Source organism: Crinia signifera, chromosome 12 (assembly GCF_055691185.1).
Source record: "Crinia signifera chromosome 12, ASM5569118v1, whole genome shotgun sequence".
NCBI lineage: Eukaryota > Metazoa > Chordata > Amphibia > Anura > Myobatrachidae > Crinia > Crinia signifera.
The window spans coordinates 2,449,937-2,475,794 of NC_139228.1; the positions used below are offsets into that span (position 1 = coordinate 2,449,937).

Genomic DNA, 25,858 nt, shown 5'->3' on the forward strand with positions numbered 1-25,858 from the left:
GCCCCGGTTGGTCGGGATCCTGACTGTTGGGCAGTCGACAAATCAGGGTTTCAATGTCCGTATACTGACAGCCAGACAGTTGGAGATATATATAGTGTATATACACAGTGCTGGTGAGTGTACAGTGGAGGCCTCCTCCTGTAGTGGTGTATATATAGGGGTATATAGTGACAGTATATATATATATATATATATATATATATATATATATATATATATACAGTGTACAGTGGAGGCCTCCTGTAGGGGTACATAGTGACAGTGTATATACACAGTGTACAGTGGAGGCCTCCTGCTGTAGGGTATATATAGGGGTATATAGTGACAGTGTATATTCACAGTGTACAGTGGAGGCCTCCTCCTGTAGTGGTGTATATATAGGGGTATATAGTGACAGTATATATATACAGTGTACAGTGGAAGCCTCCTGTAGGGTTATATATAGGGGTACATAGTGACAGTGTATATACACAGTGTACAGTGGAGGCCTCCTCCTGTAGAGGATTATATAGGGGTATATAGTGACAGTATATATGTAGTGTAGGCCTCCTACTGTAGGGTGTATATATAGGCGTATATAGTGACAGTGTATATTCACAGTGTGCAGTGGAGGCCTCCTCCTGTAGGGGTATATAGTGACAGTGTATATACACAGTGTACAGTGGAGGACTCCTGTAGGGGTATATATAGTGGTATATACAAAGTGTACAGTGTAGGCCTCCTACTGTAGGGTATATATAGGGGTACATAGTGACAGTGTATATACACAGTGTACAGTGGAGGCCTCTCCTGTAGGGTATATATAGGGGTACATAGTGACAGTGTATATACACACTGTACAGTGGAGGCCTCTCCTGTAGGGGTATATAGTGACAGTGTGTATACACAGTGTACAGTGGAGGCTTCCTCCTGTAGGGTATATATAGGGGTATATAGTGACAGTGTATATATACAGTGTACAGTGGAGACCTACTCCTGTAGAGTATATATAGGGGTATATAGTGACAGTGTATATATATATACAGTGTACAGTGGAGGCCTACTCCTGTAGGGGTATATATAGGGGTACATAGTGAGAGTGTATACATACAGTGTACAGTGACGGCGTCCTCCTGTAGGGGTATATATAGGGGTACATAGTGGCACTGCATATAAACAGTGTACAGTGGAGGCCTCCTCTTGTTGGGTATATAGTGACAGTGTATATACTCAGTGTACAGTGGAGGCCTCTCCTGTAGAGGTAAATAGTCACAGTGTATATACATAGTGTACAGTGGATGCCTACTCCTATAGGGATATATATAGGGGTACATAGTGACAGTGTACAGTGGAGACCTCCTACTGTAGGGTATATATAGGGGTATATAGTGACAGTGTATGTGTACAGTGGAGACCTCCTACTGTAGGGTATATATAGGGGTACATAGTGACAGTGTATATACACACTGTACAGTGGAGGCCTCTCCTGTAGGGGTATATAGTGACAGTGTATATACATAGTGTACAGTGGATGCCTACTCCTATAGGGATATATATAGGGGTACATAGTGACAGTGTACAGTGGAGACCTCCTACTGTAGGGTATATATAGGGGTATATAGTGACAGTGTATATATACAGTGTACAGTGGAGACCTCCTACTGTAGGGTATATATAGGGGTACATAGTGACAGTGTATATACACAGTGCACAGTGGAGACCTGCTCCTGTTGTGGTATATATATTGGTATATAGTGACAGTGTACAGTGATGGCGTCCTCCTGTAGGGGTATATATGGATATACTGTATAGTCACAGTGTATATACTCAGTGTACAGTGGAGGCCTCCTCCTGTAGGTGGTATATAGTGACAATGTACAGTGTACGGTGGAGGCTTCCTCCTGTAGGTGGTATATAGTGAGAATGTATATATACAGTGTACGGTGGAGGCTTCCTCCTTTAGGGGTATATACTATACTTGCCTACCTGACCCTCTCCAGGAGGACACATTGCTCTGCTCCTGGTCTTCCCTGGTAAGGTATGATTGCCATCACCTGTGGTGAAACACCTTTACCTAGCTCCCCACAGGTGATGGCAATCATACATTACCAGGGAAGGCCAGGAACAGAGCATTTTCTCCCGCATGGAGAGGGTCAGGTAGGCAAGTATGGTATATATAGTGACAGTGTATATACTCAGCGTACAGTGGAAGCTTCCTCCTGTAGGGATATATATAGGGGTATATAGTGACAGTGTCTATGCACTGTACATATACTGTATATATAAGGGTATATAGTGACATTTTATTTGACTGTATATACACAGTGAACAATGGATGCGTCCTCCTGTAGGGGCATGTATATAGTGGCAGTGTATGTACTCAGTGTACAGTGCCTCCTGTAGGGGTATAATTATGGCTATATAGTGAGTGTATATACAGTGGAGACCTCCTCCTGTAAGGTATGTATATGTGTGTGTGTGTTTATATATATATATATATATTATATATATATAGTGACAGTGTATATACGTAGTGTACAGTAAAGGCCTCCTGTAGGGTTATATACAGGGGTGTATATATACAGTGAAGGCCTCCCCCCTCTCTCCCTCCGGCCCCCACCACCACTACCAGCAGCAGCAGCGAGTGACCGGCGGCCGGGCTCGGAGTCTGCGCGGCCAGTGACAGCAGCGGGGGCTGAGGGCGGAGGAGGCGGATACCCGCAGCAGCAGCAGCATCGCACACGGGCAGCGGCGAGGATGAGCCCCCGGCTGGCTGCAGCATAGCCCCCTGGAAGCGAGCACGGGAGCCCCTGTACTGAGCGCTGGGACCGGGGACATGAAGCTGTGATCCCAGCATGATGGCTCCTCTCTTCATGCGGCTGTGTCTGCTGGGGCTCCTGAGGAGTGAGTACTGGCGGGGGCCACAGACTGCCCCGGGAATACCCCTCCCCGTCACATACGGCATCCCCGGGTTACAGTGCCCCCCACCTGAATTATCCCTGCGTTACAGTGCCCCCCACCCCTACGTCATCCCTGCGCACCTGCATCATTCCCAGGTTACAGTATCCCCCACCTGCATCATCCCCGGGTTACAGTATCCTACCACCACCTGCATCATCCCCGGGTTACAGTATCCCCCCACCTGCATCATCCCTGAGTTACAGTATCCCCCCACCTGTATCATCCCCGGGTTACAGTATCCCCCCACCTGCATCATCCCCGGGTTACAGTATCCTACCACCACCTGCATCATCCCCGGGTTACAGTATCCCCCCACCTGCATCATCCCCGGGTTACATTATCCCCCCACCTGTATCATCCCTGAGTTACAGTATCCCCCCACCTGCATCATCCCCGTGTTACATTATCCCCCCCACCTGCATCATCCGTGAGTTACAGTATCCCCCCACCTGCATCATCTCCGTGTTACATTATCCCCCCACCTGCATCATCCCCGGGTTACATTATCCCCCCCCCCCACCTGCATCATCCCCGGGTTACAGTATCCCCCCACCTGCATGATCCCTGGATTACAGTACCCCCAAACCCCCCCCCCCCACACCTGCAAAATCCCTGGATTACAGTATCCCCCCACCAGCATCATTTTTGGGTTATATTATGTTCGCTATGTTAAAGTGACCCTGTGCATCTCACCTGTTAGTGTGCCCCTACATCATCCCTGTGCATCTCACCTGTTAGTGTGCCCCTACATCATCCCTGTGCATCTCACCTGTTAGTGTGCCCCTACACCATCCCTGTGCATCTCACCTGTTAGTGTGCCCCTACATCATCCCTGTGCATTTCACCTGTCAGTGTGCCCCTACATCATCCCTGTGCATCTCCCCTGTTAGTGTGCCCCTACATCCTCCCTGTGCATCTCACCTGTTAGTGTGCCCTTACATCATCCCTGTGCATCTCACCTGTTAGTGTGCCCCTACATCATCGCTGTGCATCTCACCTGTGTTAGTGTGCCCCTACATCATCGCTGTGCATCTCACCTGTTAGTGTGCCCCTACATCATCCCTGTGCATCTCACCTGTTAGTGTGCCCCTACATCATCCCTGTGCTTCTCACCTGTTAGTGTGCCCCTACATCATCCCTGTGCATCTCACCTGTTAGTGTGCCCCTACATCATCTCTGTGCATCTCACCTGTGTTAGCGTGCCCCTACATCATCGCTGTGCATTTCACCTGATAGTGTGCCCCTACATCATCCCTGTGCATCTCACCTGTTAGTGTGCTCCTACATCATCCCTGTGCTTCTCACCTGTTAGTGTGCCCCTACATCATCCCTGTGCATCTCGCCTGTTAGTGTGCCCCTACATCATCCCTGTGCATCTCGCCTGTTAGTGTGCCCCTACATCAACCCTGTGCTTCTCACCTGTTAGTGTGCCCCTACATCATCCCTGTGCATCTCACCTGTTAGTGTGCCCCTACATCATCCCTGTGCTTCTCAACTGTTAGTGTGCCCCTACATCATCCCTGTGCATTTTGCCTGTTAGTGTGCCCCTACATCAACCCTGTGCTTCTCACCTGTTAGTGTGTCCCTACATCATCCCTGTGCATCTATCCTGTTAGTGTGCCCCTACATCATCCCTGTGCATCTCACCTGTTATTGTGCCCCTACATCATCCCTGTGCATCTCGCCTGTTAGTGTGCCCCTACATCATCCCTGTGCATCTCAACTGTGTTAGTGTGCCCCTACATAATCCCTGTGCATTGCACCTGTTAGTGTGCCCCTACATCACCACTGTGCATCTCGCCTGTTAGTGTGCCCCTACATCATCCCTGTGCATCTCACCTGTTAGTGTGCCCCTACATCATCCCTGTGCATCTCAACTGTGTTAGTATGCCCCTACATCATCCCTGTGCATCTCGCCTGTTAGTGTGCCCCTACATCATCCCTGTGCTTCTCACCTGTTAGTGTGCCCCTACATCAACCCTGTGCTTCTCACCTGTTAGTGTGCCCCTACATCATCCCTGTGCATCTCGCCTGTTAGTGTGCCCCTACATAATCCCTGTGCATTGCACCTGTTAGTGTGCCCCTACATCATCCCTGTGCATCTCGCTTGTTAGTGTGCCCCTACATCATCACTGTGCATCACACCTGTTAGTGTGCCCCTATATCATCCCTGTGCATCTCACCTGTGTTAGTGTGCCCCTACATCATCCCTGTGTATGTCATCTGTGTTAGTGTGCCCCTACATCATTAATGTGTATCTCACCTGTGTTAATGTGCCCCTACATCATTCCTGTGCATCTCACCTGTGTTATTGTGTCCGTACATCATCCCTGTGCATCTCACCTGTTAGTGTGCTCCTACATTATCCCTGAGCATCTCACCTATTAGTGTGCTCCTACATTATCCCTGTGCATCTCACCTGTTAGTGTACCCCTACATAATCCCTGTGCATTGCACCTGTTAGTGTGCCCCTACATCATCCCTGTGCATCTCATCTGTGTTAGTGTGCCCCTACATCATCCCTATGCATCTCACCTGTGTTAGTGTGCCCCTACATCATCCCTATGCATCTCACCTGTGTTAGTGCACCCCTACATCATCCCTATGCATCTCACCTGTGTTAGTGCACCCCTACATCATCCCTGTGCATCTCACCTGTGTTAGTGCACCCCTACATCATCCCTGTGCATCTCACCTGTTAGTGTGCTCCTACATTATCCCTGTGCATCTCACCTGTTAGTGTGCCCCTACATCATCCCTGTGCATCTCATCTGTGTTAGTGTGCCCCTACATCATCCCTATGCATCTCACCTGTGTTAGTGTGCCCCTACATCATCCCTGTGCATCTCACCTGTTAGTGTGCCCCTACATTATCCCTGTGCATCTCACCTGTTAGTGTGCCCCTACATCATCCCTGTGCATCTCGCCTGTTAGTGTGCCCCTACATCAACCCTGTGCTTCTCACCTGTTAGTGTGCCCCTACATCATCCCTGTGCATCTCACCTGTTAGTGTGCCCCTACATCATCCCTGTGCTTCTCAACTGTTAGTGTGCCCCTACATCATCCCTGTGCATTTTGCCTGTTAGTGTGCCCCTACATCAACCCTGTGCTTCTCACCTGTTAGTGTGTCCCTACATCATCCCTGTGCATCTATCCTGTTTATGTGCCCCTACATCATCCCTGTGCATCTCACCTGTTATTGTGCCCCTACATCATCCCTGTGCATCTCGCCTGTTAGTGTGCCCCTACATCATCCCTGTGCATCTCAACTGTGTTAGTGTGCCCCTACATAATCCCTGTGCATTGCACCTGTTAGTGTGCCCCTACATCACCACTGTGCATCTCGCCTGTTAGTGTGCCCCTACATCATCCCTGTGCATCTCACCTGTTAGTGTGCCCCTACATCATCCCTGTGCATCTCAACTGTGTTAGTATGCCCCTACATCATCCCTGTGCATCTCGCCTGTTAGTGTGCCCCTACATCATCCCTGTGCTTCTCACCTGTTAGTGTGCCCCTACATCAACCCTGTGCTTCTCACCTGTTAGTGTGCCCCTACATCATCCCTGTGCATCTCGCCTGTTAGTGTGCCCCTACATCATCCCTGTGCATCTCGCTTGTTAGTGTGCCCCTACATCATCACTGTGCATCACACCTGTTAGTGTGCCCCTATATCATCCCTGTGCATCTCACCTGTGTTAGTGTGCCCCTACATCATCCCTGTGTATGTCATCTGTGTTAGTGTGCCCCTACATCATTAATGTGTATCTCACCTGTGTTAATGTGCCCCTACATCATTCCTGTGCATCTCACCTGTGTTATTGTGTCCGTACATCATCCCTGTGCATCTCACCTGTTAGTGTGCTCCTACATTATCCCTGAGCATCTCACCTATTAGTGTGCTCCTACATTATCCCTGTGCATCTCACCTGTTAGTGTACCCCTACATCATCCCTGTGCATCTCATCTGTGTTAGTGTGCCCCTACATAATCCCTGTGCATTGCACCTGTTAGTGTGCCCCTACATCATCCCTGTGCATCTCATCTGTGTTAGTGTGCCCCTACATCATCCCTATGCATCTCACCTGTGTTAGTGTGCCCCTACATCATCCCTATGCATCTCACCTGTGTTAGTGCACCCCTACATCATCCCTATGCATCTCACCTGTGTTAGTGCACCCCTACATCATCCCTGTGCATCTCACCTGTTAGTGTGCTCCTACATTATCCCTGTGCATCTCACCTGTTAGTGTGCCCCTACATCATCCCTGTGCATCTCATCTGTGTTAGTGTGCCCCTACATCATCCCTATGCATCTCACCTGTGTTAGTGTGCCCCTACATCATCCCTGTGCATCTCACCTGTTAGTGTGCCCCTACATTATCCCTGTGCATCTCACCTGTTAGTGTGCCCCTACATCATCCCTGTGCATCTCGCCTGTTAGTGTGCCCCTACATCAACCCTGTGCTTCTCACCTGTTAGTGTGCCCCTACATCATCCCTGTGCATCTCACCTGTTAGTGTGCCCCTACATCATCCCTGTGCTTCTCAACTGTTAGTGTGCCCCTACATCATCCCTGTGCATTTTGCCTGTTAGTGTGCCCCTACATCAACCCTGTGCTTCTCACCTGTTAGTGTGCCCCTACATCATCCCTGTGCATCTATCCTGTTAGTGTGCCCCTACATCATCCCTGTGCATCTCACCTGTTATTGTGCCCCTACATCATCCCTGTGCATCTCGCCTGTTAGTGTGCCCCTACATCATCCCTGTGCATCACACCTGTTAGTGTTCCCCTACATCATCCCTGTGCATCTCAACTGTGTTAGTGTGCCCCTACATAATCCCTGTGCATTGCACCTGTTAGTGTGCCCCTACATCACCACTGTGCATCTCGCCTGTTAGTGTGCCCCTACATCACCACTGTGCATCTCACCTGTTAGTGTGCCCCTACATCATCCCTGTGCATCTCAACTGTGTTAGTATGCCCCTACATAATCCCTGTGCACTGCACCTGTTAGTGTGCCCCTACATCATCCCTGTGCATCTCGCCTGTTAGTGTGCCCCTACATCATCCCTGTGCTTCTCACCTGTTAGTGTGCCCCTACATCAACCCTGTGCTTCTCACCTGTTAGTGTGCCCCTACATCATCCCTGTGCATCTCGCCTGTTAGTGTGCCCCTACATAATCCCTGTGCATTGCACCTGTTAGTGTGCCCCTACATCATCCCTGTGCATCTCGCTTGTTAGTGTGCCCCTACATCATCACTGTGCATCACACCTGTTAGTGTGCCCCTACATCATCCCTGTGCATCTCACCTGTTAGTGTGCCCCTACATCATCCCTGTGTATGTCATCTGTGTTAGTGTGCCCCTACATCATTAATGTGTATCTCACCTGTGTTAATGTGCCCCTACATCATTCCTGTGCATCTCACCTGTGTTATTGTGTCCGTACATCATCCCTGTGCATCTCACCTGTTAGTGTGCTCCTACATTATCCCTGAGCATCTCACCTATTAGTGTGCTCCTACATTATCCCTGTGCATCTCACCTGTTAGTGTACCCCTACATCATCCCTGTGCATCTCATCTGTGTTAGTGTGCCCCTACATAATCCCTGTGCATTGCACCTGTTAGTGTGCCCCTACATCATCCCTGTGCATCTCATCTGTGTTAGTGTGCCCCTACATCATCCCTATGCATCTCACCTGTGTTAGTGTGCCCCTACATCATCCCTATGCATCTCACCTGTGTTAGTGCACCCCTACATCATCCCTGTGCATCTCACCTGTTAGTGTGCTCCTACATTATCCCTGTGCATCTCACCTGTTAGTGTGCCCCTACATCATCCCTGTGCATCTCATCTGTGTTAGTGTGCCCCTACATCATCCCTATGCATCTCACCTGTGTTAGTGTGCCCCTACATCATCCCTGTGCATCTCACCTGTTAGTGTGCCCCTACATTATCCCTGTGCATCTCACCTGTTAGTGTGCCCCTACATCATCCCTGTGCATCTCATCTGTGTTAGTGTGCCCCTACCTAACCCTGTGCATCCGCCTGTTAGTGTGCCCCTACATCATCCCTGTGCATCTCACCTGTTAGTGTGCCCCTACATCATCCCTGTGCATCTCACCTGTTAGTGTGCCCCTACACCATCCCTGTGCATCTCACCTGTGTTAGTGTGCCCCTACACCATCCCTGTGCATCTCACCTGTGTTCGTGTGTCCCTACATCATCCCTGTGCATCTCACCTGTTAGTGCACCCCTACATTATCCCTGTGCATCTCACCTATTAGTGTGTCCCTACATCACCCCTGTGCATCTCACCTGTTAGTGTGCCCATACATTATCCCTGTGCATTTCACCTGTTAGTGTGCCCCTACATCATCCCTGTTCATCTCACCTGCTAGTGTGCCCCTATATCATCCCTGTGCATCACACCTGTTAGTGTGCCCCTACATTATCCCTGTGCATCTCACCTTTTAGTGTGCCCCTACATCATCCCTGTGCATCTCACCTGTGTTAGTGTGCCCCTACATCATCCCTATTTATCTTGCCTGTTAGTGTGCCCCTACATCATCCCTGTGCATCGCACCTGTTTGTGTGCCCCTACATCATCCCTGTGCATCTCACCTGTTAATGTGCCCCTACATCATCCCTGTGCATCTCACCTGTTAATGTGCCCCTACATCATCCCTGTGCATCTTACCTGTGTTAATGTGTCCGTACATCATCCCTGTGCATCTCACCTGATAGTGCCCCACTACATTATCCCTGTGCATTTCACCTGTTAGTGTGCCCCTACATTATCCCTGTGCATCTAACCTTTTAGTGTGCCCCTACATCATCCCTGTGCATCTCATCTGTGTTAGAGTGCCCCTACATAATCCCTGTGCATCGCACCTGTTAGTGTGCCCCTACATCATCCCTGTGCATCTCACCTGTTAGTGTGCTCCTACATTATCCCTGTGCATTTCACCTGTTAGTGTGCTCCTACATCATCCCTGTGCATCTCACCTGTTAGTGTGCTCCTACATTATCCCTGTGCATCTCACCTATAAGTGTGTCCCTACATCACCCCTGTGCATCTCACCTGTTAGTGTGCCCCTACATTATCCCTGTGCATTTCACCTGTTAGTGTGCCCCTACATCATCCCTGTTCATCTCACCTGCTAGTGTGCCCCTATATCATCCCTGTGCATCTCACCTGTTAGTGTGCCCCTACATTATCCCTGTGCATCTCACCTTTTAGTGTGCCCCTACATCATCCCCTACATCATCCCACTACAGTATCTGTAGTGTATGGTAACACCGGGCACATCAGCCAGTATCTGTAGTGTATGGTAACACCGGGCATATCAGCCAGTATCTGTAATGTATGGTGACACTGGGCACATCAGCCAGTATCTGTAGTGTATGGTGACACCGGGCACATCTGCCAGTATCTCTAGTGTATGTTGGCACAGGGCACATCAGCCAGTATGTGTAGTGTATGGTGACACCGGGCACATCAGCAAGTATGTGTAGTGTATGGTGACACCGGGCACATCAGCCAGCATCTGTAGTGTATGGTGACACCGGGCACATCAACCAGTATCTGTAGTGTATGGTGACACCGGGCACATCACCCAGCATCTGTAGTGTATGGCGACACCGGGCACATCAGCCAGTATGTGTAGTGTATGGCGACACCGGGCACATCAGCCAGTATCTGTAGTGTATGGTGACACCGGGCACATCAGCCAGTATCTGTAGTATATGGCGACACCGGGTACATCACCCAGCATCTGTAGTGTATGGTGACACTGGGCACATCAGCCAGTATGTGTAGTGTATAGTGACAGTGGGCACCTCAGCCAGTATCCATAGTGTATGGTGACACAGGGCACATCACCCAGCATCTGTAGTGTATGGTGACACTGAGCACATCAGCCAGTTACTGTAGTGTATGGCGGCCCTGGCACATCAGCCAGTATCTGTAGTGTATGGTGACACCGGGCACATCAGCCAGTATCTGAGTGTATGGTGACACCGGGCACATCACCCAGCATCTGTAGTGTATGGTGACACCGGGCACATTAGCCAGTATCCATAATGTATGGTGACACCGGGCACATCAGCCAGTATCTGAGTGTATGGTAACACCGGGCACATCACCCAGTATCTGTAGTGTATTGTGACACTGGGCACATCAGCCAGTATCTGTAGTGTATGGTGACACCGGGCACATCACCCAGCATCTGTAGTGTATGGTGACACCGGTACATCAGCCAGTATCTGAGTGTATGGTGACACCGGGCACATCAGCCAGTATCTGTAGTGTATGGTGACACCGGGCACATCACCCAGCATCTGTAGTGTATGGTGACACCGGGCACATCACCCAGCATCTGTAGTGTATGGTGACACCGGGCACATCAGCCAGTATCTGTAGTGTATGGTGACACCGGGCACATCAGCCAGTATCTGTAGTGTATGGTGACACCGGGCACATCAGCCAGTATCTGTAGCGTATGGTGACACCGGGCACATCAGCCAGTATCTGTAGCGTATGGTGACACCGGGCACATCAGCCAGTATCTGTAGTGTATGGTGACACCGGGCACATCAGCCAGTATCTGAGTGTATGATGACACCGGGCACATCAGCCAGTATCTGTAGTGTATGGTGACACCGGGCACATCAGCCAGTATCTGTAGCGTATGGTGACACCGGGCACATCAGCCAGTATCTGTAGTGTATGGTGACACCTGGCACATCAGCCAGTATCTGTAGTGTAAGGTGAAACCGGGCACATCAGCCAGTATCTGTAGTGTATGGTGACACCGGGCACATCAGCCAGTATCTGTAGTGTATGGTGACACCGGTCACATCAGCCAGTATCTGAGTGTATGGTGACACCGGGCACATCAGCCAGTATCTGTAGCGTATGGTGACACCGGTCACATCAGCCAGTATCTGTAGTGTAAGGTGAAACCGGGCACATCAGCCAGTATCTGTAGTGTATGGTGACACCGGGTACATCAGCCAGTATCTGTAGTGTAAGGTGAAACCGGGCACATCAGCCAGTATCTGTAGTGTATGGTGACACCGGGCACATCAGCCAGTATCTGAGTGTATGGTGACACCGGGCACATCAGCCAGTATCTGTAGTGTATGGTGACACCGGGCACATCAGCCAGTATCTGTAGCGTATGGTGACACCGGGCACATCAGCCAGTATCTGTAGTGTATGGTGACACCTGGCACATCAGCCAGTATCTGTAGTGTATGGTGACACCGGGCACATCAGCCAGTATCTGTAGTGTATGGTGACACCGGGCACATCAGCCAGTATCTGAGTGTATGGTAACACCGGGCACATCAGCCAGTATCTGTAGTGTATTGTGACACCGGGCACATCAGCCAGTATCTGTAGTGTATGGCGACACCGGGCACATCAGCCAGTATCTGTAGTGTATGGTGACACCGGGCACATCAGCCAGTATCTGTAGTGTATGGTGACACCGGTCACATCAGCCAGTATCTGTAGTGTATGGTGACACCGGGCACATCAGCCAGTATCTGTAGTGTATGGTGACACCGGGCACATCAGCCAGTATCTGTAGTGTATGGTGACACCGGTCACATCAGCCAGTATCTGTAGTGTATGGTGACACCGGGCACATCAGCCAGTATCTGTAGTGTATGGTGACACCGGTCACATCAGCCAGTATCTGTAGCGTATGGTGACACCGGGCACATCAGCCAGTATCTGTAGTGTAAGGTGAAACCGGGCACATCAGCCAGTATCTGTAGTGTATGGTGACACCGGGCACATCAGCCAGTATCTGTAGCGTATGGTGACACCGGGCACATCAGCCAGTATCTGAGTGTATGGTAACACCGGGCACATCAGCCAGTATCTGTAGTGTATTGTGACACCGGGCACATCAGCCAGTATCTGTAGTGTATGGTGACACCGGGCACATCACCCAGCATCTGTAGTGTATGGTGACACCGGGCACATCAGCCAGTATCTGAGTATATGGTGACACCGGGCACATCAGCCAGTATCTGAGTGTATGGTGACACCGGGCACATCAGCCAGCATCTGTAGTGTATGGTGACACCGGGCACATCACCCAGCATCTGTAGTGTATGGTGACACCGGGTACATCAGCCAGTATCTGTAGTGTATGGTGACACCGGGCACATCAGCCAGCATCTGTAGTGTATGGTGACACCGGGTACATCACCCAGCATCTGTAGTGTATGGTGACACCGGGTACATCAGCCAGTATCTGAGTGTATGGTGACACCGGTCACATCAGCCAGTATCTGTAGTGTATGGTGACACCGGGCACATCAGCCAGTATCTGTAGCGTATGGTGACACCGGGCACATCAGCCAGTATCTGTAGCGTATGGTGACACCGGGCACATCAGCCAGTATCTGTAGTGTATGGTGACACCTGGCACATCAGCCAGTATCTGTAGTGTATGGTGACACCGGGCACATCAGCCAGTATCTGTAGTGTATGGTGACACCGGGCACATCAGCCAGTATCTGTAGTGTATGGTGACACAGGGCACATCTGCCAGTATCTGTAGTGTATGGTGACACCGGGCACATCACCCAGCATCTGTAGTGTATGGTGACACCGGGCACATCAGCCAGTATCTGTAGTGTATGGTGACACCGGGCACATCAGCCAGTATCTGTAGTGTATGGTGACACCGGGCACATCAGCCAGTATCTGTAGTGTATGGTGACACCGGGCACATCAGCCAGTATCTGTAGTGTAAGGTGAAACCGGGCACATCAGCCAGTATCTGTAGTGTAAGGTGAAACCGGGCACATCAGCCAGTATCTGTAGTGTATGGTGACACCGGGCACATCAGCCAGTATCTGTAGCGTATGGTGACACCGGTACATCAGCCAGTATCTGAGTGTATGGTGACACCGGTACATCAGCCAGTATCTGTAGCGTATGGTGACACCGGTACATCAGCCAGTATCTATAGCGTATGGTGACACCGGGCACATCAGCCAGTATCTGTAGCGTATGGTGACACCGGGCACATCAGCCAGTATCTGAGTGTATGGTGACACCGGGCACATCAGCCAGTATCTGTAGTGTATGGTGACACCGGGCACATCAGCCAGTATCTGTAGTGTATGGTGACACCGGGCACATCACCCAGCATCTGTAGTGTATGGTGACACCGGTACATCAGCCAGTATCTGAGTGTATGGTGACACCGGTACATCAGCCAGTATCTGAGTGTATGGTGACACCTCATCTCCATTCATACACCCTCCCGCCCTCTACGGTCGGCTGACGACTGTCGTCTCTCCTCCACCCTGATCACTGCTTCCCATGCTAGAGTACAGGACTTTGCCCGTGCTGCACCCCTTCAGTGGAACGCACTCCCTCGCTCCATTAGACTCTCCCCGACCTTGCAAAGCTTCAAACGGGCACTGAAAACTCACCTATTCATCAAAGCATACCCTTCCACTGCATAAACAAGATGGTTCTCCGACCCCTTGCCTGTTTACATCTTGCTATCTAACCACCACCCCCTCGCTTGCACCTCTTGTAATCTGTCTGTCTCCCCTTCCTACTAGATTGTAAGCTCCTCCGAGCAGGGCCCTCTTCCCTCCTGTTGTCAAAGCCCACTTCTCTTCACATGTCACTCACAGCTCTCCTATACTCCAACACTCAGTGACCATCTTCGTCTGCATACTCATCTCCATCATTGGCATCTAGCCTCTAGTTGTATGTTGATTGGGTCCTCACTACTTACATTTAAGCTGTAATGTGTATTGAACTGTGGTGCTCTTTATTTGTACTGTATTTTTGTTATTTATTCAATGTTATGCCAAGTTTTGTCTCCCTGTACTGTTCCTTTGTACGGCGCTGCGAAACACTTGTGGCGCCTTATAAATAAAATTATAATAACAATAATAATATCTGTAGTGTATGGTGATACCGGGCACATCAGCCAGTATCTGTAGTGTATGGTGACACGGGGCACATCAGCCAGTATCTGTAGTGTATGGTGACACGGGGCACATCAGCCAGTATCTGTAGTGTATGGTGACACCGGGCACATCAGCCAGTATCTGTAGTGAATGGTGACACCAGGCACATCAGCCAGTATCTGTAGTGTATGGTGACACCGGGCACATCAGCCAGTATCTGTAGTGTATGGTGACACAGGGCACATCTGCCAGTATCTGTAGTGTATGGTAACACCGGGCACATCACCCAGCATCTGTAGTGTATGGTGACACCGGGCACATCAGCCAGTATCTGAGTGTATGGTGACACCGGTCACATCAGCCAGTATCTGAGTGTATGGTGACACCGGGCACATCACCCAGCATCTGTAGTGTATGGTGACACCGGGCACATCAGCCAGTATCTGAGTGTATGGTGACACCGGGCACATCAGCCAGTATCTGTAGTGTATGGTGACACCGGGTACATCAGCCAGTATCTGTAGTGTATGGTGACACTGGGCACATCAGCCAGTATCTGAGTGTATGGTGACACCGGTCACATCAGCCAGTATCTGAGTGTATGGTGACACCGGGCACATCACCCAGCATCTGTAGTGTATGGTGACACCGGGCACATCAGCCAGTATCTGAGTGTATATAATATGATTGTATGTTAACTCTGTCTTCCACCATCGTTGTTCCTTGATGACTATCTGTGTACTTCATACTGGACTGTGATTGGCTGGTCCCAGCAACTGTCAGGCAGATGTCACATAATAATGATGCTAACAATAATAACAGCACTTATTACCCAGATAAAAGAGACGGCGGCAGTAGCAGGATATACAAGTGTCTACTAGACGACATTTGCCGATGGTTTGTTTGTGGAACCTGGGATAACATTTCAGTGATTTTCCTGATTGACAGGATTTGGCAATATAATGCGTCAGCACTTAGAACATGGGACATAGCACTATATGGTGTAACAGCACAACATTTTGAATATGAGACAGCGGTATATGGTGCAATGGCACAGCATTTTGAACAAAAGGCATAGCAGTATATGGTGTAACAGCATAGCATTTAAACAAGGTGCATAGCATTATATGTAAGGATACGGTGTAATGACATGGGCTCACGCGACCAGCATCATTTGAGTTGCCAGTTTAGGTGCAAACTATCGATCTTGAGACTGGTCGTATGCAGCAGCTGGATCGTACCACGGATTGTGTGCACATTGTGGGTAAATTGTGTGTCCAAAAACCACCAATGAATGAGTCTGGGACTGCCGGGGAGTTAGAGAGAGTGTGGTGTGGAGTGCAGCAACATTGTTACACAAAGTAACAAGCATCCATAATCCTGGCTCCCTGGAGAGAAAAGCTTTCTGTTCAGGTTGAATTGTCAGCTCACCAGTGATGGGTTTGAAACAAATTTTTATATTTGTTTTTGTTCGGCGGAATTGTCCAATGGTGTATATTCGGATACAAGTCCTATGCTGGCGTATAGTTGTACGATGTGCAGTATTCTATTATTGCATTGGGGTCGGCATGGTGGCCGGTGTACAGTAGGTAGTGTGTACTCGCTCTGCTTGGTTGCTGACTGTCATATAACATACAGTAATTGTGCGATGACACCAGGCACAGAAGGGCCGTACGTCTCAAATGCCGATTCTGTTAACTGCACCAGTTATCACCACCCATCGTGACGGACAAGGGACAGCAGCTTGTGAGAAGGAGGCTAATGATGTAATTGAAAGCTCGGGAGAGTGATGAGGAAGGAGCAGCCGGGAGGGGAGAGGGTGACGTCAGGCGTGAGCAGAGAGACGCTCGGATGGGATTTATTGGCCTTCCGCAACCACTATAGAACCCAAGATCCTCCAGCAGCGCTGTCACGGCGGCTCAGCTCAGCGTTGCAGAAGCAGGCTGTGTATAATTTATAGACTCCACGTATCATGTGCATTATCCGTCTGCACGATCCTCACCCTGGGCACACGGACAGCGGCCTGTTTCTGCCTGACGTGGCGTGTATGTGTCACAGTGTCATGTGACGGGCGTGCAGGGTGCCCAGTGCAGCCAGGCCTCGGCTATCCAGCCTACCAGGTCACGGTAAAATCACGGCAACAAAGAGACACGGTGTGCCTCATGCCTCTATGATATCCGGCGGTGTAGCGTACCCCCTGGTGCAAGGGATACTCATGTCTCCACCCAGAGCGCAGCTGTAATACTATAATGGCAGATTGCGCCAACTGTAATGCCTAATGCCAACAGTTTTCCAGGACACTCCGTACTGCACCCATTATATCATTAGGCATATCATAGATTATTGTTACACTGGAAGGAGTATATATAATATATACACACATGCACTGGTGGGGGGCCTATGCTGGTGTAAGTAAAATCTGTTTGCGGCTCCATCAATATTTCGAGCACAGTGGGAATCCCAGCGGTGCTCACAGAGCAATGTGCCAGCTGCAGCTTCTGTGTAACAGCCTCTTGCAGGGGGAATCCTAGCTGCAGGGGGGCCAGGGACCCCCCCTGCATCTGAGCGGTGCATGAGTCACACGCTGCATTTATAAATGAGCTCGGCGTGGTTACCTGGGATGCTGGCGCTGCCATCTATACACTAGAAGAGCTTGGCACGTTTCAGCTTGTTCCTATAATAGTCTTATACTAAAGGTGGCAGAGTCTTGGCACAGAAGGTGCATATGGGCTGCCTCTAGGGGCCCAGAGCAGTATATCGGGCACAACACACCCTGGATGTGGGCTTCTGTACCCCGTGCCTGTCAGTGCCCGCTCTCCTGACTATGCTGCCCGTTATTGTGGTTGAAATTTGTGTACCTTAAAATAAATGAAATGAATCCCAGCAAGACTGAGCTCCGCAGAGATTAACACCGATAGATCGAGCACATTCATTTACTTAATTATGACAAAAGGTTAATGAGCACTTTTAAAACCAGACCTATTCCCCCCCCCCCCCCCCCCCCCTTCCCCTCCCCGGCAGCTCTGCTCCCATCAGTCAGTCTGCGGGTCCTTCCAGGCCTCCAGCTCACACCTAGGAGGTGACACCATCCTCTGCAATCCCCACAGGAACCATTAGGAGATGGTCACGCTGCGACTCTTACCCAGAAAGTGTTAGAGGAAAGTGGGAGATCATGTGTAAGCCAGACCCCTGAGGAATTCCCAGCATTAACAAGGAGAGAATAAGAGCTGTCAGCACAGGCAGTACTGAGTGATGGACGGTGTCCGCCTTCCCTCATCCTGCTCTGGTGGAGATGGCCTCAGCTGGTGAGAGAGGATTGGTTCTCTGTCATGCTCTGGTGATAACGCCAGCCGTTACTATACGTATGTACTATACATTGTACAGAACAATGCAACCAACAGCTGATCTGTACTGTTATAATATATTCCCCACATTATCCTTGTGGCATAATTCCATATTATTCTTACAGAGGTTGTCCCCTAAGCACAGTAGGCTCATCTGCTGTACATCATAGGCTGGTACCTGGAGTGATGGATCTAGTTTTAATGTGTCTTTTTCTTAAGGGTGTGTATATAGAGATATATATATATATATATATATATATATATATATATGTATATATGTATTGTGGCTATTAAATAATTTGAAATCATACTGTTTAAAAGGCCTGTCCCAAAACAGTTTTCAAGTGTGGCCCCCTCTCTCGCATGGACAGTTTGGAAGAAGTTGTGTTTTTGGAAGAAGCGTTGAGTGCAGTAGCGCCACCTATAGGCAGTTAGTGATTGGGATGATGATAAATGTATGTGGTTTCCAGTGACAACAACCCTAATGCTCTCCATACCTTACAGGAAGCCTCGGCACGGACACAGAGGAGCGCCTGGTAGAATTCCTGCTGGACCCTTCCCGCTACAACAAGCTTATCCGCCCGGCTACCAACGGCTCAGAGCAGGTCACCGTCCAGCTAATGGTGTCTCTCGCCCAGCTCATCAGTGTGGTAAGTTCTACAGATGTGTGAGTGTGCGTGGGGGGGTCATACCGTACTACCAGGCGCAGTTTATTTATGATCACCCAGGAATTTTGTCTCAGGAGTGACCTCAGAAAGCTCCCACAGCAACCTCGCTGATGTCAGGGGGGGCTGATAGTCATCGGGGAGTGGGGGAGAAGGCAGCGCTTTAAGCTGATGCGGTATCCAAGCACTGCCTCCTCCATAGTGTAAACAGGACAGGTTGAAATGCCGGATTGCTCGACCCGGGAAACATGGCTGTGGCACTTTCAGCCTGCAGATTTACGCTGCAATAACCCGGGTTGCTTCAATGGGTATTATAGTTTATACCGTGTGATTATAAATCCTGTGTACTGGCCCCGGTGGGAGGACGGATCGCTGAGAATAAGGTTCGCACTGACGGGCTTTTTTTATACCTGGATTTATTTTTCCCTTGCAGCATGAGCGGGAGCAGATCATGACTACAAACGTCTGGCTGACACAGGTAACTCCACGTAAAACACGAGACATGCGTCTGACATTACCTTGGAAACCCGACATCTCACAAAACCGACCTTTAGTCATACTCCTACTAAACAGAATGGATGCCGTTATTGCACTGATGTTGGGGCATGTAGGCTGGTAAAGGCTGGATTGTTTGCACACCAGAATTATTATTATAATTTTATTTATAAGGCGCCACAAGTGTTTCGCAGCGCCGTACAAAGGAACAATACAGGGAGACAAAGCTTGGCATAACATTGAATAAATAACAAGAATACAGTACAAATAAAGAGCGCACAGTTCAATACACATTACAGCAGTACTACAGAATCATTCCTGATTGTCTGTGGGACAGTGCGGGTGGTTCTGTGGGTGATGTAGAGAAGTGAAGCGCGGTGCGGCCAATGCGGCAGCGATGGGCGCAGGACTGTTTGAGGAGCGTATATATTTCATGTTTTCCTAAATAGGACAATAGAATGAATCACATCACACACTTGGCGCCCACTGTTGGGGATGTGTTTTTGACTAACAATTTTAGTTTGTTTTAGTAACTAGGTTTGACAATATATTAAATCTATATTTTTATATATATATATATATATATATATATATATATATATATATTTGAAAAAAATCAATTAATATATATTTACCTGCAAAATATTTAGTTCCGGATTGATATCAAGGCAACCTAGCCAATCACCTGGGCACCAAGTTTACCTGCTAGTGAGCCCCCATAGCCCCTACCACCTCTCTGGTTCCATAGGGTCTTTGACACCTTATGAACTGAGCTGGTAACATTACCTGACCTCTTGCCCTTTATTGCAGGAATGGGAGGATTACAGGCTAACGTGGAACCCGGCTGAGTTTGACAACATGAAGAAAGTGCGACTGCCCTCCAAGCACGTGTGGCTGCCGGACGTTGTGCTCTACAACAAGTGAGTGCAATGTTTGGGGTGTCTAATAACGATCCAGTTACTGTACACACACATTCCTTAGCATGATTGTTGGTGGATCCCATCAGCTGAGAGAACGACAAGAGAACCTATGCCGATAACGGCTGGTGTGGGACCTGTGCAGTTTGCTTGGTTGGGTGGAAGTCACCGATTTGGTTGGACTTTTGAAGATGTTTAGGGGTCAATTCAGTTAGCTGCAAGCATCATGAGTTGCAGTGGGGTCTTAACCCCCATGGGGCAGCCCACTACGCGCCACAAGTTCATACCTGCACTCACTCTCCAGGACAAACCGACTCGCGGCTAAGTGAATTGACCCCATAGTGTGTGTCGGGAAGAGGCGATGAAGCTTTGGGTATTTCCTGTTCGGTAGCTGATTGCCTTTCATAGTCATTGGTTTCCCTGCGGTGTTCCGCACTAACCGAGCCCTCTTTCTCTTCAGTGCGGATGGAATGTATGAGGTGTCCTTCTACTCGAACGCCGTGGTCTCCTACGACGGGAGTATTTTCTGGCTTCCACCTGCCATCTATAAAAGCGCCTGTAAAATTGAGGTCAAGCACTTCCCCTTTGACCAGCAGAACTGCACCATGAAATTCCGCTCATGGACATATGACCGAACGGAGATTGACCTCGTTTTGAAGAGCGACGTGGCTAGTCTGGATGACTTCACGCCTAGCGGGGAATGGGATATTATTGCTCTTCCGGGGAGGAGGAACGAGAACCCGGAAGACCCGACCTACGTGGATATCACCTATGACTTCATCATCCGACGCAAGCCTCTCTTCTATACAATCAACCTCATCATCCCATGCATCCTCATTACGTCATTGGCCATCTTGGTCTTCTACTTGCCATCTGACTGCGGGGAGAAGATGACGCTCTGCATCTCAGTGCTGCTGGCATTGACCGTCTTCTTACTTCTGATCTCCAAGATTGTTCCACCCACGTCTCTCGATGTGCCACTGGTCGGCAAATACCTGATGTTCACCATGGTTCTTGTGACTTTCTCCATTGTGACCAGCGTGTGTGTGTTGAACGTACATCACCGTTCCCCTACCACGCACACTATGCCTCCATGGGTAAAAGTGGTCTTCCTGGACAAACTTCCCACTTTCCTCTTCATGAAGCAGCCGCGGCAGAACTGTGCCCGCCAACGGCTGCGCCAGCAGCGGCAAAACCAGGAGAGAGCAACGGGCAGTTTCTTTCTCCGAGACAACGCCAAATCTTGTACCTGCTATGTGAACCAAGCCACCGTGAAAAAATTCGGGGGGCAGCTCCCCGAGTTACCAGAGGGGGTGAATGGTTTCCGGGACAGGCAGGGGAAGGTGCGTCAGTGTCTCTGTGGTCTAGAGGAGGCGGTGGATGGCGTGCGGTTCATCGCCGACCACATGAAGAGCGAAGACGACGATCAGAGCGTGAGTGTTTACACTTATTACTGTCACCAAGAGCTGGGGAACATATATACAGGAACTGGGTCCCCAGCAGCACAGAGTATATCAGGAGATGGGGGATGTGTCAGTGAGGACAGGGCTGCATGTGACAGGGGCAGTGACATGATGTGAAGAGGGGAATGGAGGCAGCAGGAAGCCACAGGCTGAGAGTTATATAGTGGGAGGAGCTGGGTCCCCAGCAGCACAGAGTATATCAGGAGATGAGGGATGTGTTAGTGAGGACAGGGCTGCATGTGACGGGGCAGTGACATGATGTGAGGAGGGGAATGGAGGCAGCAGGAAGCCACAGACTGAGAGTTATATAGTGGGAGGAGCAGGGTCCCCAGCAGCACAGAGTATATCAGGAGATGAGGGATGTGTCAGTGAGGACAGGGCTGCATGTGACAGGAGCAGTGACATGATGTGAGGAGAGGAATGGGGGCAGCAGGAAGCCACAGACTGAGAGTTATATAGTGGGAGGAGCAGGGTCACCCAGCAGCACAGAGTATATCAGGAGATGAGGGATGTGTCAGTGAGGACAGGGTTGCATGTGACAGGGGCAGTGACATGATGTGAGGAGGGGAATGGAGGCAGCAGGAAGACACAGACTGAGAGTTATATAGTGGGAGGAGCAGGGTCCCCAGCAGCACAGAGTATATCAGGAGATGAGTGATGTGTAAGTGAGGACAGTGCTGCATGTGACAGGGGCAGTGACATGATGTGAGGAGGGAAATGGAGGCAGCAGGAAGCCACAGACTGAGAGTTATATAGTGGGAGGAGCAGAGTCCCCAGCAGCACAGAGTATATCAGGAGATGAGTGATGTGTAAGTGGGGACAGGGCTGCATGTGACAGGGGCAGTTACATGATGTAAGGGGGAATGGAGGCAGCAGGAAGCCACAGACTGAGAGTTATATAGTGGGAGGAGCAGAGTCCCCAGCAGCACAGAGTATATCAGGAGATGAGTGATGTGTCAGTGAGGACAAGGCTGCATGTGACAGGGGCAGTTACATGATGTGAGGGGGAATGGAGGCAGCAGGAAGCTACAGACTGAGAGTTATATAGTGGGAGGAGCAGAGTCCCCAGCAGCACAGAGTATATCAGGAGATGAGTGATGTGTAAGTGGGGACAGGGCTGCATGTGACAGGGGCAGTTACATGATGTGAGGGGGAATGGAGGCAGCAGGAAACCACAGACTGAGAGTTATATAGTGGGAGGAGCAGGGTCCCCAGCAGCACAGAGCATATCAGGAGATGAGGGATGTATCAGGGAGGACAGGGCTGCATGTGACAGGGGCAGTTACATGATGTGAGGGGGAATGGAGGCAGCAGGAAGCCACAGACTGAGAGTTATATAGTGGGAGGAGCAGAGTCCCCAGCAGCACAGAGTATATCAGGAGATGAGTGATGTGTCAGTGAGGACAAGGCTGCATGTGACAGGGGCAGTTACATGATGTGAGGGGGAATGGAGGCAGCAGGAAGCTACAGACTGAGAGTTATATAGTGGGAGGAGCAGAGTCCCCAGCAGCACAGAGTATATCAGGAGATGAGTGATGTGTAAGTGGGGACAGGGCTGCATGTGACAGGGGCAGTTACATGATGTGAGGGGGAATGGAGGCAGCAGGAAACCACAGACTGAGAGTTATATAGTGGGAGGAGCAGGGTCCCCAGCAGCACAGAGTATATCAGGAGATGGGTGATGTGTCAGTGAGGACAGGGCTGCATGTGACAGGGGCAGTTACATGATGTGAGGGGGAATGGAGGCAGCAGGAAACCACAGACTGAGAGTTATATAGTGGGAGGAGCAGGGTCCCCAGCAGCACAGAGTATATCAGGAGATGAGTGATGTGTAAGTGGGGACAGTGCTGCATGTGACAGGGGCAGTGACATGATGTGAGGAGGGGAATGGGGGCAGCAGGAAGCCACAGACTAAGAGTTATATAGTGTGAGGAGCAGGGTCCCCAGCAGCACAGAGTATATCAGGAGATGAGGGTACTTGTGAGTTATCCGGGCGTCCGGTTTTTAAATCGGGTCGGATCGGGACATCGCATCGCATCGCATGCGACCATCGGATGCGATGCGATGCGATGACCCGATTTTTCCATAGGAATCAATGTTAAAATGGACTGAGTCCATTTTAACATGGAATTCAATGGGAAAAAGGGGTCCTTTTCATACCCCTACTATCCAAGTGGGCATGGAGTTGGATATAAACCTGTGGCGAGCGTAGCGAGCCACCGAGCCCGAAGCGTGGCGAGCGTAGCGAGCCCCGCGAGGGGACACGGAATACCGTCCCCTCGCGGGGCTCGCTTCGCTCGCCACGCTTCGGGCTCGGTGGCTCGCTACGCTCGCCACAGGTTTATATCCAACTCCATGCCCACTTGGATAGTAGGGGTATGAAAAGGACCCCTTTTTCCCATTGAATTCCATGTTAAAATGGACTCAGTCCATTTTAACATTGATTCCTATGGAAAAATCGGGTCATCGCATCCGATGGTCGCATGCGATGCGATGCGATGCGATATCGCATCGCATCGCATCTGATTGTATGCCTTAACTTAAGGCATACAATCAAAAAATCGGACGCCCAGATAACTCACAAGTACCGAGATGAGGGATGTGTCAGTGAGGACAGGGCTGTATGTGACAGGGGCAGTTACATGATGTGAGGAGGGGAATGGAGGCAGCAGGAAGCCACAGACTGAGAGTTATATAGTGGGAGGAGCAGAGTCCCCAGCAGCACAGAGTATATCAGGAGAGGAGTGATGTGTAAGTGAGGACAGGGCTGCATGTGACAGGGGCAGTTACATGATGTGAGGAGGGGAATGGAGGCAGCAGGAAGCCACAGACTGAGTGTTATATAGTGGGCAGAGCAGGGTCCCCAGCAGCACAGAGTATATCAGGAGATGGGTGATGTGTCAGTGAGGACAGGGCTGCATGTGACAGGGGCAGTTACATGATGTGAGGAGGGGAATGGAGGCAGCAGGAAGCCACAGACTGAGTGTTATATAGTGGGCAGAGCAGGGTCCCCAGCAGCACAGAGTATATCAGGAGATGAGGGATGTGTCAGTGAGGACAGGGCTGCATGTGACAGGGGCAGTGACATGATGTGAGGAGGGGAATGGGGGCAGCAGGAAGCCACAGACTGAGAGTTATATAGTGGGAGGAGCAGGGTCCCCAGCAGCACAGAGTATATCAGGAGATGAGGGATGTGTCACTGAGGACAGGGCTGCATGTGACAGGGGCAGTGACATGATGTGAGGAGGGGAATGGAAGCCGCAGGAAGCCACAGACTGAGAGTTATATAGTGGGAGGAGCAGGGTCCCCAGCAGCACAGAGTATATCAGGAGATGAGGGGTGTGTCAGTGAGGGCAGGGCTGCATGTGACAGGGGCAGTGACAGGATGTGAGGGGGAATGGAGGCAGCATTTCCTTGTCAAATATGCTTTTTGTTTGTAACATTTCAATGGCAAAAATAAGTCATGTTCCGTCAGTCATGTACATAGTGTTTGTAAAGATGGGCTGAGTAGCTCCAACCAAAGCCCTATACACACTAGATGACTAGGGGCACCGCCAATATAGTTAACTACATACTGAACGCTATTGGTCACCTCATACTTGCCTACCTGACCCTCTCCAGGAGGACACATTGCTCTGTTCCTGGGCTTCCGATGTATGATTGCCATCACCTGTGGTGAAACACCTTTACTTAGCTCCCCACAGGTGATGGCAATCCTACATTACCAGGGAAGTCCAGGAGCAGAGCATTTTCTCCCGCATGGAGAGGGTCAGGTAGGCACGTATGGTGTAATTATAGGTACTGACCGAACACACATCAAAACACATGGTGATACCAATGTTCCAAATCCTAAAAGGCCCTACACACAGAGATTTGTGCCACAGATTCATAATGGGAGATTCAGCATCAGAGATTTACATTCTGTCACCGAAAATGTTTCAGCGAATTCCAGGGAATAAAAAAAATATCTAAAAATGTAAATGATGGGTTGGAATGAAGGTTGGGGGAGTGTCATCGGAATAAATAATGAAAACAATGGCATGCGGTCCCCACCATGAGCATGACCAGCCT

General features: G+C 50.0%; 1 protein-coding gene across 4 annotated transcripts in view; it reads left to right on the top strand.

The window, feature by feature from the left end:
• The window catches only part of CHRNB2 (cholinergic receptor nicotinic beta 2 subunit), a 79,504-nt gene that overhangs the window by 46,582 nt on the left and 7,064 nt on the right, over window positions 1–25,858 (top strand). For 3 of the 4 annotated variants that reach the window (XM_083166978.1, XM_083166977.1, XM_083166979.1), the window contains 4 exons: window positions 18,752–18,897; window positions 19,346–19,390; window positions 20,218–20,327; window positions 20,785–21,757. In XM_083166978.1, coding sequence (XP_083023104.1) covers window positions 18,752–18,897; window positions 19,346–19,390; window positions 20,218–20,327; window positions 20,785–21,757 — 1,274 coding nt within the window. Of the gene's footprint in view, window positions 1–2,603; window positions 2,884–18,751; window positions 18,898–19,345; window positions 19,391–20,217; window positions 20,328–20,784; window positions 21,758–25,858 lie in introns of those variants that run through there. The other variant, XM_083166980.1, reaches the window with a different exon arrangement.